This window comes from Rhipicephalus sanguineus, chromosome 4, assembly GCF_013339695.2.
Source record: "Rhipicephalus sanguineus isolate Rsan-2018 chromosome 4, BIME_Rsan_1.4, whole genome shotgun sequence".
Taxonomy (NCBI): Eukaryota; Metazoa; Arthropoda; class Arachnida; order Ixodida; family Ixodidae; genus Rhipicephalus; species Rhipicephalus sanguineus.
In genome coordinates this window covers 200,715,654-200,730,844 of record NC_051179.1, presented here as the reverse complement: position 1 = coordinate 200,730,844, position 15,191 = coordinate 200,715,654, and the positions used below count along the sequence as shown (strand labels likewise).

Genomic DNA, 15,191 nt, shown 5'->3' with positions numbered 1-15,191 from the left:
CACCTTACCTACCGCACGCCGATTCGCCCATGCGTTTGGCTGCTGGCGTTCCGAATCAAGACATAAATACGTCGCGCACAACTTCCAATTACCGTACACACACAACTTCTATTACACATAAGAACCAGTTGAACAGCAAGCATGGTGCGCAAGCAAGGTATGTGTCAGCGATCAGTCGAAGGACGCAATGTTGAATGTTCTCGATGTTGTTCGATAACGTTCTCGAGTGCAGTGAACCTGAACACCGACTGCAAAGCTAGCGCAAACAGTCAAGATTCACCAAATGTCGAAGTAAATGGCATCTCGCACAATGTCACTGCGCTAATGCAACTATGTTTTCAGCTCCGGGCCTAGCGAACACACCCGAGTGTGACACGAAAAGTGACCGATGAAGCCATGAAGCGAGTTCGCGAGCACATGGCAGCATTCGCCGCACATTTCATTAGTTACACAGCTAACCGCGCAGTCGATCCATAACTGTCGATGACTCGAAATCACTTCTAATATCCTCTTGAATAAACACACACACACATAATGCCATTCCGCTGAGCGTAACACGGCACCGAGGCGAAAAGATCGATCACTTCTCAACACATGCTAGCGACACGCCGGACGGTCTGGAAGGGAAATGGCCGCCGCCGCCCAATGTTGCCCGCGTGCAGCCTACCTTTGCGGTACTCTGATTTTCCAGTGACTCTATAGGGAGGCACCCGCGGCACTCGTCGAAGCAGTCAGCGAGGCGAGGGCATGGTGTGTTTGTTTTTGTGCGTCGTGCTGTATCGCATGTGTGCGGTGCTTTCTGTGCGTCTTATCGTATTCAAACGTGATGAATAGTTAGTGGCAGCGTGACGAACGATGCAGAAGACGGCGTGCTGTGTTCGCCTTGTTTGCGTCGTTTTATCGCGTGTGTGCGGTGCTGTGTGTGCCTGTGACCGTTTTCGTATGCGACAAACAGTTAGCGGCAGTTTCACAAACGATAAAAAGACATGCTGTGTGCTGCACTGTCGTTCTGGCTATAGCGGAACCGATGAAAAAGCATCGTTGTTTGCATTCCCCAGCGACCCCGAAAGCCGTGAGCCGTGCTTCCATAATAGCAATGACATTGTTTGGTGGGCATTCATGTTAATGAGGCCCGTCTTCTAGCTTCTGTATTCGTAAACACTCAAATGTATTTTTCATTACATCTGTCATCTTTACGAGCTTTGTAGTGTTACCTGCATGAGCATTTTACAGTGTGTGTGCTGTTTACCTGATAGTGTTCTCTGCCTAGTTTGCGTATCCTCGATAATATATCTGCTGAACTTAAACCTTACTCTATAGTTTAAGACTTTGACAGTTTTTTGTGCTGCTAAGTTCTTCACTGTTTGCCTTCAGTTTCTGTTTTCAAAATAAAATGCTTATAGCCAGCAATTTGCTGTTTGTTATGAATATATAGAATAGATGAAGCCCACTGGCTTTCACCTTTTGATAAGGTTCTAAAAGGATTGAATATTTCCTGTTGATCAAATGGCTGGACAAGACCCCTGTTCAACTTTCGTCCAACTGAGAGAAGCTGCTGTAGAGCGTGGCTGGGAAAATACAGTATACAATCGCTTGGCACTTCGCAGAGCGCGAGGGCCCTTAGACATTTTGCAAGAAAAAAAAGCTACCTCATGTGGCTCTTCAATGTGCCTGTAAATCTAAGTACACATGTTTATGTGCCTCATCTCCCTGGAATGCGAGCGCTTCACCAAGCATGTTTAGCAGCACACCTTAGCTGCTTAGCCACCGAGGCGGGTAAAAGAGCGTTATCAGGGTTTTCGCTCGTATTATTACAATATTGTTGTGATATTCACTTCAGAGTTTCGTACGTGCAGTCTGCCCGAGACAGAACTTAGTGATGCATGGGCAATCTACAATTTCTTTCTCTAACGTGGTATTTCCTACGCCGAGCGTCGGTGGCGCACGGATATGTACCCTAAGGTAACGTTTAATTCGGTCTTGTATATTCAGAGCAATTTAAGCTAAGTCTTTTTTCAAAGCATGGATAAATCGCCGGGAGAAAGTATCATCGCGTACGTTGCGCGCCTCAGTACGTTTTTCGGTGAAGAGGCGGGATTCACGCCCGTCGTACGTACGGCGGTGTATACTGGCAATGTTGGTCGCGGTTCTTCCGCTGACGTCGGCTACAGCCTCAAGTAAAATAAAACGTGTCAAAAAGGCATGACCAAGCAGTATTTGCTAAATCATCGTGCAGGGCTTAGCTGCACGCCGATTTCGCCGCGATAGAAAGGAATAGAACACTGCCGCAACCGAACAGATATTTATGGCTGCTACGTGCAGGTACGAGTACGCTGCCTATACGTGATCGGTGATCAGTGCATAAAAACCATCGGAAATTTGTCCGTGAAGCCACCAGAGCGAGTCTCCGCCACGGAAACCTCTTGACGCACCGAAAATGCTGTTTAAGTGGCCGCGATGAAAGCCCCCTTGTCTGCAGTAACGTCCCCTGGCGGGAGGTTCTGTCCCTATACCAAACTTGGCCCGAAGTTTCGTGACCAGTAAAAAAGCATTGAGGGACTATGGCATAATACTGAATTTTGATAGCATGCCATCCTTCAGTTGAGCTTTTAAATGGGCTTCCCATTATGCTCATTCCATGTAGTGCCGGCTCATTAACTACCCATGCGACTTGATCAATGTTGCCGAGTTGTCTATAGTCACTTTCAAAACAAACATGTATCCACAAGCCTGTCAATATGATAATATTCCAGCTTATAAGTAATTAATAGCACTGGCATTTATAGTTAATTAGCAAACAAGGGCCATTCAAGAAATAAATAAAACTTAGTAATAGTGATAGTTAATGAGTAATGAGTTATAGGTAACAAATTTGAGAAGGCGTGAGGGATAATTTTTTAGTGGCTGCCATCTTCCTTTCATATATGGCATGCCTTGTCTGTGAAATGCTCTTTGTACAATCACATCCTCGTTATAGGGACTGAGTTTAGGTTTGGCATAACAATGCATGAATTGGTGATGGAAAAGACCACTAAATGTTCAGTAAGCAGATTTCTGCAGCCTCACTGGAGCACGCCATATATGGCCGATTAAAAGGCCTCAAGTGAAACTGTGGGTGTTTGACTTTGCATAAGTTGGCAGGCATTTGGGAAATTGTATATATAATTAAAATCTATAAATCTTGCAGGCTTCTCTTAAGGCAAACCTGGTTGAACAAAATTGGCATATACAGTAAAAGCTCGTTAATTTGGATTTCGCGGGACTGGAAAAGATGTCTGAATTAACTGAATGCCGAATTATCTAAAGTATCAAGAAAACAATAAAGAAATGTCTGTTACATCAATACACTTTTATTTTCTTGATGAGTGCATAAATCCTGTACTTATTTTGCATAAGAGCAGTGTAAAATCTGCACATTTCATCATCCTGCGACTTGGTTCTCAATGCGACCACGGCACCAGACTCCCGTGTGTTAATTAGCCCGAAACGTGCTCTTCACCCCTCCCATACAGGCCTCCCATGCTCAGCATTGCGCAACGCCATCCGCCGCCCCATTGGAGGAAGACCGAACCTCCAGTCACTTGGAGCGGTCGTGCTTGCTTGGTTTTCCCATTGCATGGGCAGAAGACATGCTCCTCGGGGCTTTTGATCTCTAATTTTCCTCACTGTGGCTACCGCTTCTTTATCGTCCTGGAAAGCAGGCATGCAATGCTGCTGCATTGGGAACAGAAATTTTACAAATGACGAAGAGCCAAAAACTGCCCGTCAAGTTCTACTGTTTCCAGTGGAAGCAGTGCGAGGAGCAGAGGTGTCGAGAGTGGATTATGGCAGCTTGCCGAATTAAGCGATGCTTTCATGGTCCTTGAAGTAATTTTAACGGCGAAGCTGTTCTAGCTCTGTGCGAAATGTGTGCCTGAAAACTATCATCATCATGGCGGTGTGTGGGCACTGCTATGGCGTGGCCTGTAATAACCCTGATGGGTGATATAACCAGTACAGAGACAGAAAGAAAGATATAAACAAAGAGAAAAATTCTTCACGAGGCGGGTTCGAAACTGTGTACCCTCGATCTGAAGGCGAGTGCCCTAACCACTCGGCTATTACAGAGACAGAAAGAAAGATATAAAGAAAGAGAAAAATTCTTCACGAGGCGGGTTTGAAACTGTGTACCCTCGATCTGAAGGCGAGTGCCCTAACCACTCGGCTATTACAGAGACAGAAAGATATAAAGAGAAAAATTCTTCACGAGGCGGGTTCGAAACTGTGTACCCTCGATCTGAAGGCGAGTGCCCTAACCACTCGGCTATTAGAGACAGAAAGAAAGATATAAAGAGAAAAATTCTTCACGAGGCGGGTTCGAAACTGTGTACCCTCGATCTGAAGGCGAGTGCCCTAACCACTCGGCTATTACAGAGACAGAAAGAAAGATATAAAGAGAAAAATTCTTCACGAGGCGGGTTCGAAACTGTGTACCCTCGATCTGAAGGCGAGTGCCCTAACCACTCGGCTATTAGAGACAGAAAGAAAGATATAAAGAAAGAGAAAAATTCTTCACGAGGCGGGTTCGAAACTGTGTACCCTCGATCTGAAGGCGAGTGCCCTAACCACTCGGCTATTAGAGACAGAAAGAAAGATATAAAGAAAGAGAAAAATTCTTCACGAGGCGGGTTCGAAACTGTGTACCCTCGATTTGAAGGCGAGTGCCCTAACCACTCGGCTATTACAGAGACAGAAAGAAAGATATAAAGAAAGAGAAAAATTCTTCACGAGGCGGGTTCGAAACTGTGTACCCTCGATCAGAAGGCGAGTGCCCTAACCACTCGGCTATTAGAGACAGAAAGAAAGATATAAAGAAAGAGAAAAATTCTTCACGAGGCGGGTTCGAAACTCTGTACCCTCGATCTGAAGGCGAGTGCCCTAACCACTCGGCTATTAGAGACAGAAAGAAAGATATAAAGAAAGAGAAAAATTCTTCACGAGGCGGGTTCGAAACTGTGTACCCTCGATCTGAAGGCGAGTGCCCTAACCACTCGGCTATTACAGAGACAGAAAGAAAGATATAAAGAAAGAGAAAAATTCTTCACGAGGCGGGTTCGAAACTGTGTACCCTCGATCTGAAGGCGAATGCCCTAACCACTCGGCTATTACAGAGACAGAAAGAAAGATATAAAGAAAGAGAAAAATTCTTCACGAGGCGGGTTCGAAACTGTGTACCCTCGATCTGAAGGCGAGTGCCCTAACCACTCGGCTATTAGAGACAGAAAGAAAGATATAAAGAAAGAGAAAAATTCTTCACGAGGCGGGTTCGAAACTGTGTACCCTCGATCTGAAGGCGAGTGCCCTAACCACTCGGCTATTACAGAGACAGAAAGAAAGATATAAAGAAAGAGAAAAATTCTTCACGAGGCGGGTTCGAAACTGTGTACCCTCGATCTGAAGGCGAGTGCCCTAACCACTCGGCTATTACAGAGACAGAAAGAAAGATATAAAGAAAGAGAAAAATTCTTCACGAGGCGGGTTCGAAACTGTGTACCCTCGATCTGAAGGCGAGTGCCCTAACCACTCGGCTATTACAGAGACAGAAAGAAAGATATAAAGAGAAAAATTCTTCACGAGGCGGGTTCGAAACTGTGTACCCTCGATCTGAAGGCGAGTGCCCTAACCACTCGGCTATTACAGAGACAGAAAGAAAGATATAAAGAAAGAGAAAAATTCTTCACGAGGCGGGTTCGAAACTGTGTACCCTCGATCTGAAGGCGAGTGCCCTAACCACTCGGCTATTACAGAGACAGAAAGAAAGATATAAAGAAAGAGAAAAAATTCTTCACGAGGCGGGTTCGAAACTGTGTACCCTCGATCTGAAGGCGAGTGCCCTAACCACTCGGCTATTACAGAGACAGAAAGAAAGATATAAAGAGAAAAATTCTTCACGAGGCGGGTTCGAAACTGTGTACCCTCGATCTGAAGGCGAGTGCCCTAACCACTCGGCTATTACAGAGACAGAAAGAAAGATATAAAGAAAGAGAAAAATTCTTCACGAGGCGGGTTCGAAACTGTGTACCCTCGATCTGAAGGCGAGTGCCCTAACCACTCGGCTATTACAGAGACAGAAAGAAAGATATAAAGAAAGAGAAAAATTCTTCACGAGGCGGGTTCAAAACCGTGTACCCTCGATCTGAAGGCGAGTGCCCTAACCACTCGGCTATCCAGGCACGCTAGCATAGCATAGCCTTGTATAGTATAGTGTAGTTATCACCAGCAGTTGCACGCCGGCGCGTCAAAACACGTGCAGCTTGACGATGGGGGTCGCCAAAGTCTCAACCATAGGGGAGACCCATGCTGTGGTGGGGCACTGCGGTGCCGGGCAGTGCTGGGCGCTACCACCGAATGTGGAGGGAAAATTCGTAACGTGACTGTACACCTCTCCACTCTCCCCTTCACGCCGTCTCGAAAACCTGCTGCTTCGCTCGCGAGGAGTTCCACGAAGGTCTGCGTGACCGAGGAATCTTTTCGCAGCTGCAGTGTGGCAGCGCCTACTCGGCCTCGTAACAGCTTGAAAGCTGTTAAAGAGCCTAGCTCATCCTACGCCAAATGACTCTCAACAACACAATGACAAGGGGAAGAGAAAAAGGATTCCTGTGCCGTACGTCCCCGGCATAAGCGAAAGTTTGTCCCGAATTTTTCGGGGGTATGAAGTCGACGTCGCTCACGTGCCTACGCGCAAGCTCAGACAAGCTGTGGGGACGGTGAAAGACAATCTCGATAAGGAGAAGTTCCCGGGCGTCGTGTACAGAATTCCTTGCGCCGATTGTAATCAAGTTTACATCGGTGAAACAGGCGACTTTGGAAAAAGAATTAAACAGCACAGCTATAACGTGAAAACCAAGCACGTGGCAACTAACGCGCTAGCTGAGCACGCAGTGTCCACGAGCCATGACATCGACTGGGATATAGCGCGAAGATAATAGGAAAAGAAAAGAACAAATCAGCTAGGCTTCATCTTAAATCCCCTCACATTCAGACGACCGATAACACGCTCAACCGCAACTCAGGCAATCTGCCCCCGATATACACTCGATGCTTACGTCACATCATCAAGCCCATATAACCCATGCCCTAAAAACTTTCATTCCTTGTGAACAAGGCCCCCGTAGCGGGGCCGAAACGTCAATTTGTGTGTTTGTTTCAACGATTGGTCGGTGCTTGCCATTCCCACCGTGACCATAGTTAGTTCTTTTGCAGGTAAAATGGCCGGCAATTGATCAGTCATAATGATATTTAGCGCAAACACGCTGTTTGCGCTAAATACCATTATGACTGACTTGTTCCAACTCGCCCAACAAGCAACGTTGTTGGCAACTGATAGTTCGTCCTTCATGATGTAACAAACGAGTTGTATGTTCTCCATCTTCAATAGCTTCTCCAAAGTTCCCCATTTTCAGTAGCTTCTGCTATGTTTGAGTTTCGCAACATTGCATGTGCAATGCATCAAGTTAAAATCAAGCTGCTGAGTGCTGGATCCGCATGTGGACAAAACCGTGGTCAATAACTGATGATGATAGCAATGCGGACAGTGCCACCTCGCATCGGTTGTCTGCGAACGCCGTTTTTGTTTGTTTGCATCGCACTTTTGTGGCGCTTCACGCTCGGCTTGATCCGAGGATCGTCCGAATTAGCTGGCCTGCGGCCAAATGTGACCAAATTAACGAGAGTTTGATGCCATGAAACAATGCATATGCTGGCCGGGTCCAGGGAACACATACGGATTATCCGATTTTCTAAATTAGCGAGCTTTTACGGCATATGTGAACATTTGGTTGGTTCCTTGTTGACCAAATGCCAAAAGGTTTGTTCAGGGACACCACCACAGTGGCCGCATATGAAAGGAAGGCTTGCATTAATAGTCTTCAATGTAGACGAAAAGTTTCTGTGGAGATGCCAGTGGTGACCAAAGCCTGTAGGGACGACAGCATTGGAGCAGTAATTGAAGGTTTTAGAGCAGTCTGATCATAATGGTTTGATAACAGGCCATTAAAAAAAACGTTGTGCAAGGCACAGCAGAGCTTGGCTCGGCTTTTGCCTCTACCAGTTTCGGCTTCTCTGGTTGACCGTCTGTACCAGAGTGTGGTGAGGATAATTTTCTATCTACAACACATGGCCAACCTCGAGCAAACAGCTCTGCTGTAGTAGGTGCGGTATAGTTTTCTTCTTTGTGTGACCTGTTCAAAGTAAGGACCCATTAAGGTGTGGTTGCATTGACAGCAGTTGTGACCGGTGGTGTTTCTGATCCTTGCAGCAACGCAAGAAAGGCACAGTTCGAGGCACCAAGGGTGAAGAGTGAAAAGCCGCTGCTGGTTCATCATTTTGAGTCACTGTTGTTGTTGTTGTTTGCGCGTTGAGGACCTCTAGCGAAGACAGATGAGACTAAGCGAGCAAAATGAGATAAAAAAAAAAATTGGGTGCCCGCAGTGGCTTGCCAGGACGCCCCGGGCCCCCTCAGCCAGACACATTCCTTTGCCGTCGTCGATGGGCCTGCTGTCGTCTACTCCAATAAAAAGCGAGAGACAAGCTGCCCTGCTCCTCCTGTCCTGCGTGTGTGTGTGTGCGCAGCTTCTCCCATCTAGTCCCTCTTGCAGCCTGCTTGCATCAGACAGTTTGTTGGGACCGTTGTGGTAGCGCTTGTGACCCTGGTGGGCAGCTTCTGTTAGTACACTTGGCAGAGAGTTTCTTGCAACCACTGCCAGAGAAGAAAAAGGTGGCGCTGGACACCGTGAAGAACTATCGCATCTTCCGTAGCGACTTAGTGTGCACGAAAACAGTATGTGACGACATGTGAGCACTATCGCTGGCAGTTCACAGAGGCAATCGATGCACTACTTCAACTTACCCATTTCTGTTCTCTTGTTATGATGGGAAGCAGAGACTGCTGATTTATTTGTGGCAGTCATGTTTCGGGCCAAGCCTCCATTTCCTTACAAGAGCTAAGCGAGTTGGTTCATGATGGCACAGCGCATGACCTTGTGCACACTGTGCCATCCTCTTGCATTGCCTCTCTAAGGAGCTCTTGTTTTTTCTCTATATAATGTTGCAGGAACCTCTCTGCCCATAAGTGTGAAGCTAAGTTGCTTACATCCCTGGTGTCTTCTTATTTATAGCTAAGCAAAATGGCTTCCTAGTGCACAATGATGCGTATTATACAAAGACCAAGCCCCTGGGATATGGACAAATAGGAGCTGTCCTGCCTGGCATTGGTTAAAAGACTTTTCTGTGTATGGAAGTTGTGCTGTAGCAGTGATGTGTGCTGGTTTTTTTTTTTTTTTTGAACACCTACCCGGTGATACCCTGCCAAATCGGTTGCTTTCATTCCAATGCCACTGTGGCACAGCAGATCTCACCACTGTTACGAGTGCCCACTCTTAGAGATGTAAAAAAAAATGGCTCTATTGCAGCCCTAAACGTGCTATCATAGACAAATAACGGGGGTTGTATGAAGTGAGTAGAGCATCTATTGCGAATAAAAGCTATGATTTCATACCTGTACGATCTGGTTAATGTAGCCAGTGCAAACCTCGTAGCTGTGTGTGCATAATGTGGGTGATGAAAAAACTCGCTTGCTCTCACTACATTTGACTGCACTTGGCCTCAAAAGTTTACAGATTTTGGAACGCGAGAAAAGCACTTTGCAACTTTATCCAGTGAAACCGATTGAACACAGCATTTAGAATCATTGTTGGCATACACTACCAATCTTGAATTGCAATATCGCGCTGCATATCCACCCCCCCCCCCCCCCCCCCCAATATTCAAGTCCGTAAACTTCGGTATGATGGCTGTACGTAACTTGCCTGTATTTCTTAAACTAGTTTGCAAAATGTTACCAGCATTGTTTGCTTCATCAATACGATTGGCATGCACCTCAGTCTTCCCGCAGGTATACTTGTCTTGATCACTGCCCCAGCACTTTCGTGTAATGTGGCACCAGTGTCTGTTGCGAGCCCAGTGCTGACACAGCAATGGGAACTGTGGGTAGCACAGATTTATCCAGTCTTCAACCTTTGCTTGTGTGCCCATCTGGTTCCTTATTTAACCTAGCTGATCTCAAGTATATTATGGCAGTGATCAGTTCCATTAAGCCTCTAACTTCTGCCATTGTATTTTCTTCAGAACATTGCAAATAAAGGCTGTTCAGGAATGAAAAATAATTGCGTACATGGCCACCGCTGCTGTTCATGTCATAACTGAAATTTGCCAATGCCTGTTAACACGCTGAAAATATCACCATTGAATGTGTATTCACTGCGAACGTAATGCACTTAACTGCTTTAAACAGTAGTGTAATTTCAAACGTACTAAGATGCGTCTTCACAACCCACTCGATCTCTTGTACATTCACCACAGTTTACTGAACAAGTAAGCAAGCAATGGGCATGCAGTGGTGAAGCAACACGTAACTTCAGTAAAATCCTTGCAACCGTTTTGCTTCTAATTTGCTTTCACTGTGCACTACCCTCTAATTTCGTTAAGGCAGTATGGTTGCGTAAATGGGTCTTGGTTTCAGCTTTATACCTCCCTAACTGTTCCATATTTTACTTTGAAATCTTTGTGTGCTCAAGAAAGCTTTTCGCCTTCACTTCGTGTTATTTTTACCCTGTAGCTTTTGTTACGTCTTTGTATTTAAAGGGACTGTCTACCGCTCGGAAAAATTTTTCTGATTGTGGTGAAAATGAGAAGATCGTTCGTCACATCGGCGGCAACGAGCATGCTTTTTTGCCCCATAAAAAAGGAATTATATTTTTAATTTGAGGTTGAAAATCATGAAAGAATGACCGCTAGCGTCACCCAACAGCGATGTGGTTCAATCCACTGGTATGACAAGAAATCCTCGAAAGTAGACTCATTTTGCTTAAAAACAAATATGTATAACTTGAAATTGTATTTTACGCACTTGAGGCACCTTTCAGTTGCGTCAGAGAGTAATTTTTTGCCTTTTTTTTCTCACGCATTGAAAAAGGCGCTCGGTGGCGCTGCTTGCGGCAGTCTTCGATTTCTTCTGCTTCAACTCGTGCGCTATGTCATGCGGCTTTCCGCGCTGGTCGTACTGTGCCGCTGTATTGTTGTTACGATGTCTCACATGTGCTACACTGTGAAGGCACGCATTTATTGTCTTTTTGATGAATCGACTTGGCTTGGACTGCGGCAGCAGTGCTAAAATAAACGCATAGACTGCGATTAAAGAAATACAAGTGTTCTGTAATCGTATAATAAGGCATCATTTAACCGCTAGCGCACTGAAAACGACTGTTACATTCATTACAATAGTGTTGAGCGAAAATAAAGTAATCCTACAGAAATCACATGTGCTTTCGGTTTTAATTTTACCGGCACTACAATCATCATCGCGTCCACCAACCAGAGTTGTGGGCATGTTTCATGCCAATGGAAGAAGACTGAACTCAGATCGAAAAATTCTGTTTTAAAAATTTCTACTCACTTTCCAGGGAAACCGCTGCAAGGTTGGATACTTCAGACGGTACGCTTTCTATTGCGGTACAAAATAGAAAAGCGATGAAGGACGGTAGACAGTCCCTTTAAGTACCAAATTTCACACTGGGGTGTAAATTTAAATGTACCTTTTCTCAGAAACAAAAACTGCACGAGTGAAATTTTTCACACAGATTCAATAAAAGAACAGATTCCAACATTTATCTAAAAAAAGAATGTTGTCCTCACTCGAAGTGCCACAAGAGAAACTTTCCAATTAATCTCTTTTTTCATAATTATAACTAGCACTTTTGCAATGTTTTGATTCAGACTATTTGGAATGCATTTAAGTATAATCGGAAAATTTCAGCGCAGTCTGTCAGATGGTTTTTCAGAAAAACGCAAGAAACGCAAAATTTTACTTGTAAAAACATGCGTGGAAAGTGTTCACAACATAAAGCAATGACTACACTATAGAAGCGTTCCTAGAAGGAATTTTACCATCGAAACTTGTTAAAATGGCAGGAATATTTAACCGGTCTAGCCACATTACAGAAAAACATATTCATGCAGAAAAAATTATGGAAAAACAACATGTCAACAAACCCATGCAACCGTTTGAAAGGCTTTCATGCTCCGATGCACTCGACCATGCACTGTTTGGTCAATGAAATGAAAAATCACATTTTTGGTCAAATTGCCCTACCATATCCCCTTAAAACACTTCATAGAGGCAAAGTTGCTCCGGTGGACCGGGATTCGTTCTGGGAAAGAATTTGAAGTTCCTGGGGCATATCTAGATGAAAATGCTTGCGGCAAGTCTTGCCAATGTTAAAGGCTTTGCATTCAAGCTGGTTTCCATAACTTTTGCTTGCCTGAGGTCAATTCCTTTACAGCTCTTTGTCCTGGCATTGCCATTTAATACCTCTACTAGAAGTGATAACATCTAAGTTTGCTTTTGTCAGGCTTAAACACTTGACAGTGCAAATATCTTTGTGATCTTTATGCTTTAACAAGTAGATTTGTGTCTGACAATCGCAAATTTAAATTGTAAGTGCTCTAATATGATGCATAAACTTTTTTAATGGCTTCAAAAACACCTGTCCGAAATCGTAACATCAAGTGGAGTGCACTTATTGAATCTAGGATGGGCGTAGAGAGTGAAACTGTGGGTGTTTTAGCCGAGGTGCAACCTGCCATAAACCGACGCAGTTGTGGTGAGCAGGGCGAGGATACTGCCAGAGCCCAATGGCTCCTGGCCTCCATCTAGGCAATCTGCCAGCTACCAAAATAACCCTCTGCACTGGCATGTAGAACCACCAAGAGAGAGCAACCACACAACAGAGCAAGGGAGACAACCCACAAACTTCTTTTTCTGCAACATCTACAATACCCAGGGAGACCGAGCAACCACTTGTATTGATGACGATGTCGTGAGGTAGTACTGCCAACTCTCATTAGAAGCCACTGATGTCGGAGCTGCATTTGTAAGCTGGAAAATAGACTGAAAACAAACTTTTTGAGTTGGAAATATTGCTCTATGGGGGGGGGGTCATAATTCTTAAAGGCCTACTAATATTTTTCATATTGCCTATGAAGTAGTAGTACAGTAAAAGCTCGTTAATTCGAACTCGGTTAGTTCGAACTAACGCCCTGGTCCCGGCAGAGCCCTGTGTATTTCTGTGGGGGAAAAATCCCCAATAATTAAAACACCTCGGTATCCATAACAGCTAATTTGAAGTGGGAGCCCCCTGGCTTTCATCGCTCCTTGCAGAAGTCGGCCCAGAGTGATCACAATGTGCTGCAAAACCAAACTAAATTTACTAGAGACGCAAAACATCAGCATTTTTCAGCAGTTGAGAATTCGGATGCTTTGCTGGAGCTCTTGGACAAGCTGCAAACGAGGCTCATGAAGTCGCGACTGAAGAAGCGCAAGCAAATGCAAATTACTACTTTTAATTTTGATTGTGTTAACTATGCCATGTAAATAAACATGTTTTGGAGCATAAATAGCGTCATATATTTTGACATTAAGGCTCACTGCTCACATGAATGCAAGTTGCTGCTTGTTTCTGGCGTGTCACTTGCTGCTCAATTCATTCTGTTCGCTGTTAGAGCTCCATGAACTTAATTAACAAAATCACCTGCCACAAATATGTAACATTGCCTAATTCGCAATAACCGAGTCCAGTGGTGCCTTTTTTGGGTTCTGTCTGTGCAGTGTGGTGTGATGTCTGTTCATTCCAGTGCCCGCCCACTAATTCGAACAATTTTATAGTCAGCTTCGAGTTCAAATTAACGAGCTTTTACTGTATAAACAATTCTTGCAATTCTGCAGGGCTATAAGCTTTCTAAACAGCAACATTCATCTGATGATACACCACAAACTGCGGAGTGAATGTCGCCTAATCTATTCCGAACAGTAATTCTCATTATGGTTTCTAGCAGAGCGTTCTTTTCACTTTTAGTATTACAACACCACTTTGTGCAAGCACTTTGTCACTCGTTTGGTGACACCTCGTACATATAGTGTTGCTTGGAGGTTGCTTAATACAAGTGACATTTTATGCAGTCAACAATGTAATTGCAGTAGGCTTTCGAGGTTTCAGTGGATTTTGTCATGTTCGCTTGAACCTTTGAGATGTTGGTTCTTGTGTTTTGGTCAAGTCCAGCAATTGTGAGTTGGGGTATTCCAAAGCTGCAACTGTATGAAAACTCAATGTGTTGTGCTTTGCTATGGCAAAGAATGTGTGCACTGGCCAAATGCCATTCAATGTAGCTGATGTGTTTTTAAAGTACCATTAGGTCTGCAGTTGTTTTAAAAGGGCAGTAATCATCTCAATGTCATATTGAAGCGATATATTTAATGGGCTTGCTTCATTATATGGCATCAAATTTGCATTGGCACAAACTACACCAGTTTTTTATTTTATGCCGACGAGATAATTGTAAGGACTTATATAGTTAGCTTGGCCATGTGTCGGCAAGCCGACAATCTCTTCAGTTCTATTGGCTGTCATGATTTTAAACCACTCACACAATATTTGTACGTGGACAAAAGCCAAAAAGGGTGCTGTGTTCGAAGTGCTATTTGCAATTCCATAGAATTAGTAATTTGAGTGCCACATTACCTGTGTGGCTGTTTTTGTAGCTACACGACATGCAGTCGACAGTATCCGATGTTCACGGCTTGTATGTCGAGTGATACGTGCTATAAAAATGTTAAGTGCTTGATAGTGTTGCGAGGATAGATTAATACAGCCTTTGGTGTTTAGTCCACTGCCCACCAGGCAGGCCAAGCACTGGAAGAGGTTCACATGCTCTGGGACACCTGCATGTCTGTTGAAGCATGTTAGCAGGCAAAGATGATGTGTCCTTGACATCTCATTTTTAGAAAGGACTCTGTGTTTCTGCTTTATTTTTGTTGGTGGGAGGCCTTTCCTCAACATGCAACGAATGACGCAGTAAAAAATAGTCATGACCCAAGTATGGCTTCCCTTATTACATTGACATTCACTCATGGTTGTGCTGGAAAAGTTCATGTGCTGGCTCCATGAAACAAAGCACCTGTACAGGCCACGCAACATTTTAGTTGCAAATACGTTCTGCGGAATCCCGCAAGGTGGCGGAGGAGTTAAGAAAGGGGAAAATAGACAACCAGCTGTTTGTAGTACGAAGCCACAAGGAAATCCATACAAATTTCTCAGAAA

At 44.5% G+C, this 15,191-nt stretch overlaps 1 protein-coding gene across 2 annotated transcripts in view; it reads left to right on the top strand.

The window, feature by feature from the left end:
• The window catches only part of LOC119391026 (phosphatidylinositol transfer protein alpha isoform), a 129,599-nt gene extending 121,034 nt beyond the window's left edge, over positions 1-8,565 (top strand). For both annotated transcript variants that reach the window (XM_037658731.2, XM_037658732.2), the window contains one exon: positions 8,297-8,565. In XM_037658731.2, coding sequence (XP_037514659.1) covers positions 8,297-8,341 — 45 coding nt within the window. In that variant the 3' untranslated portion in view covers positions 8,342-8,565. The remainder of the gene's footprint in view (positions 1-8,296) is intronic.
• The last annotated feature ends 6,626 nt before the right edge of the window (positions 8,566-15,191 follow it).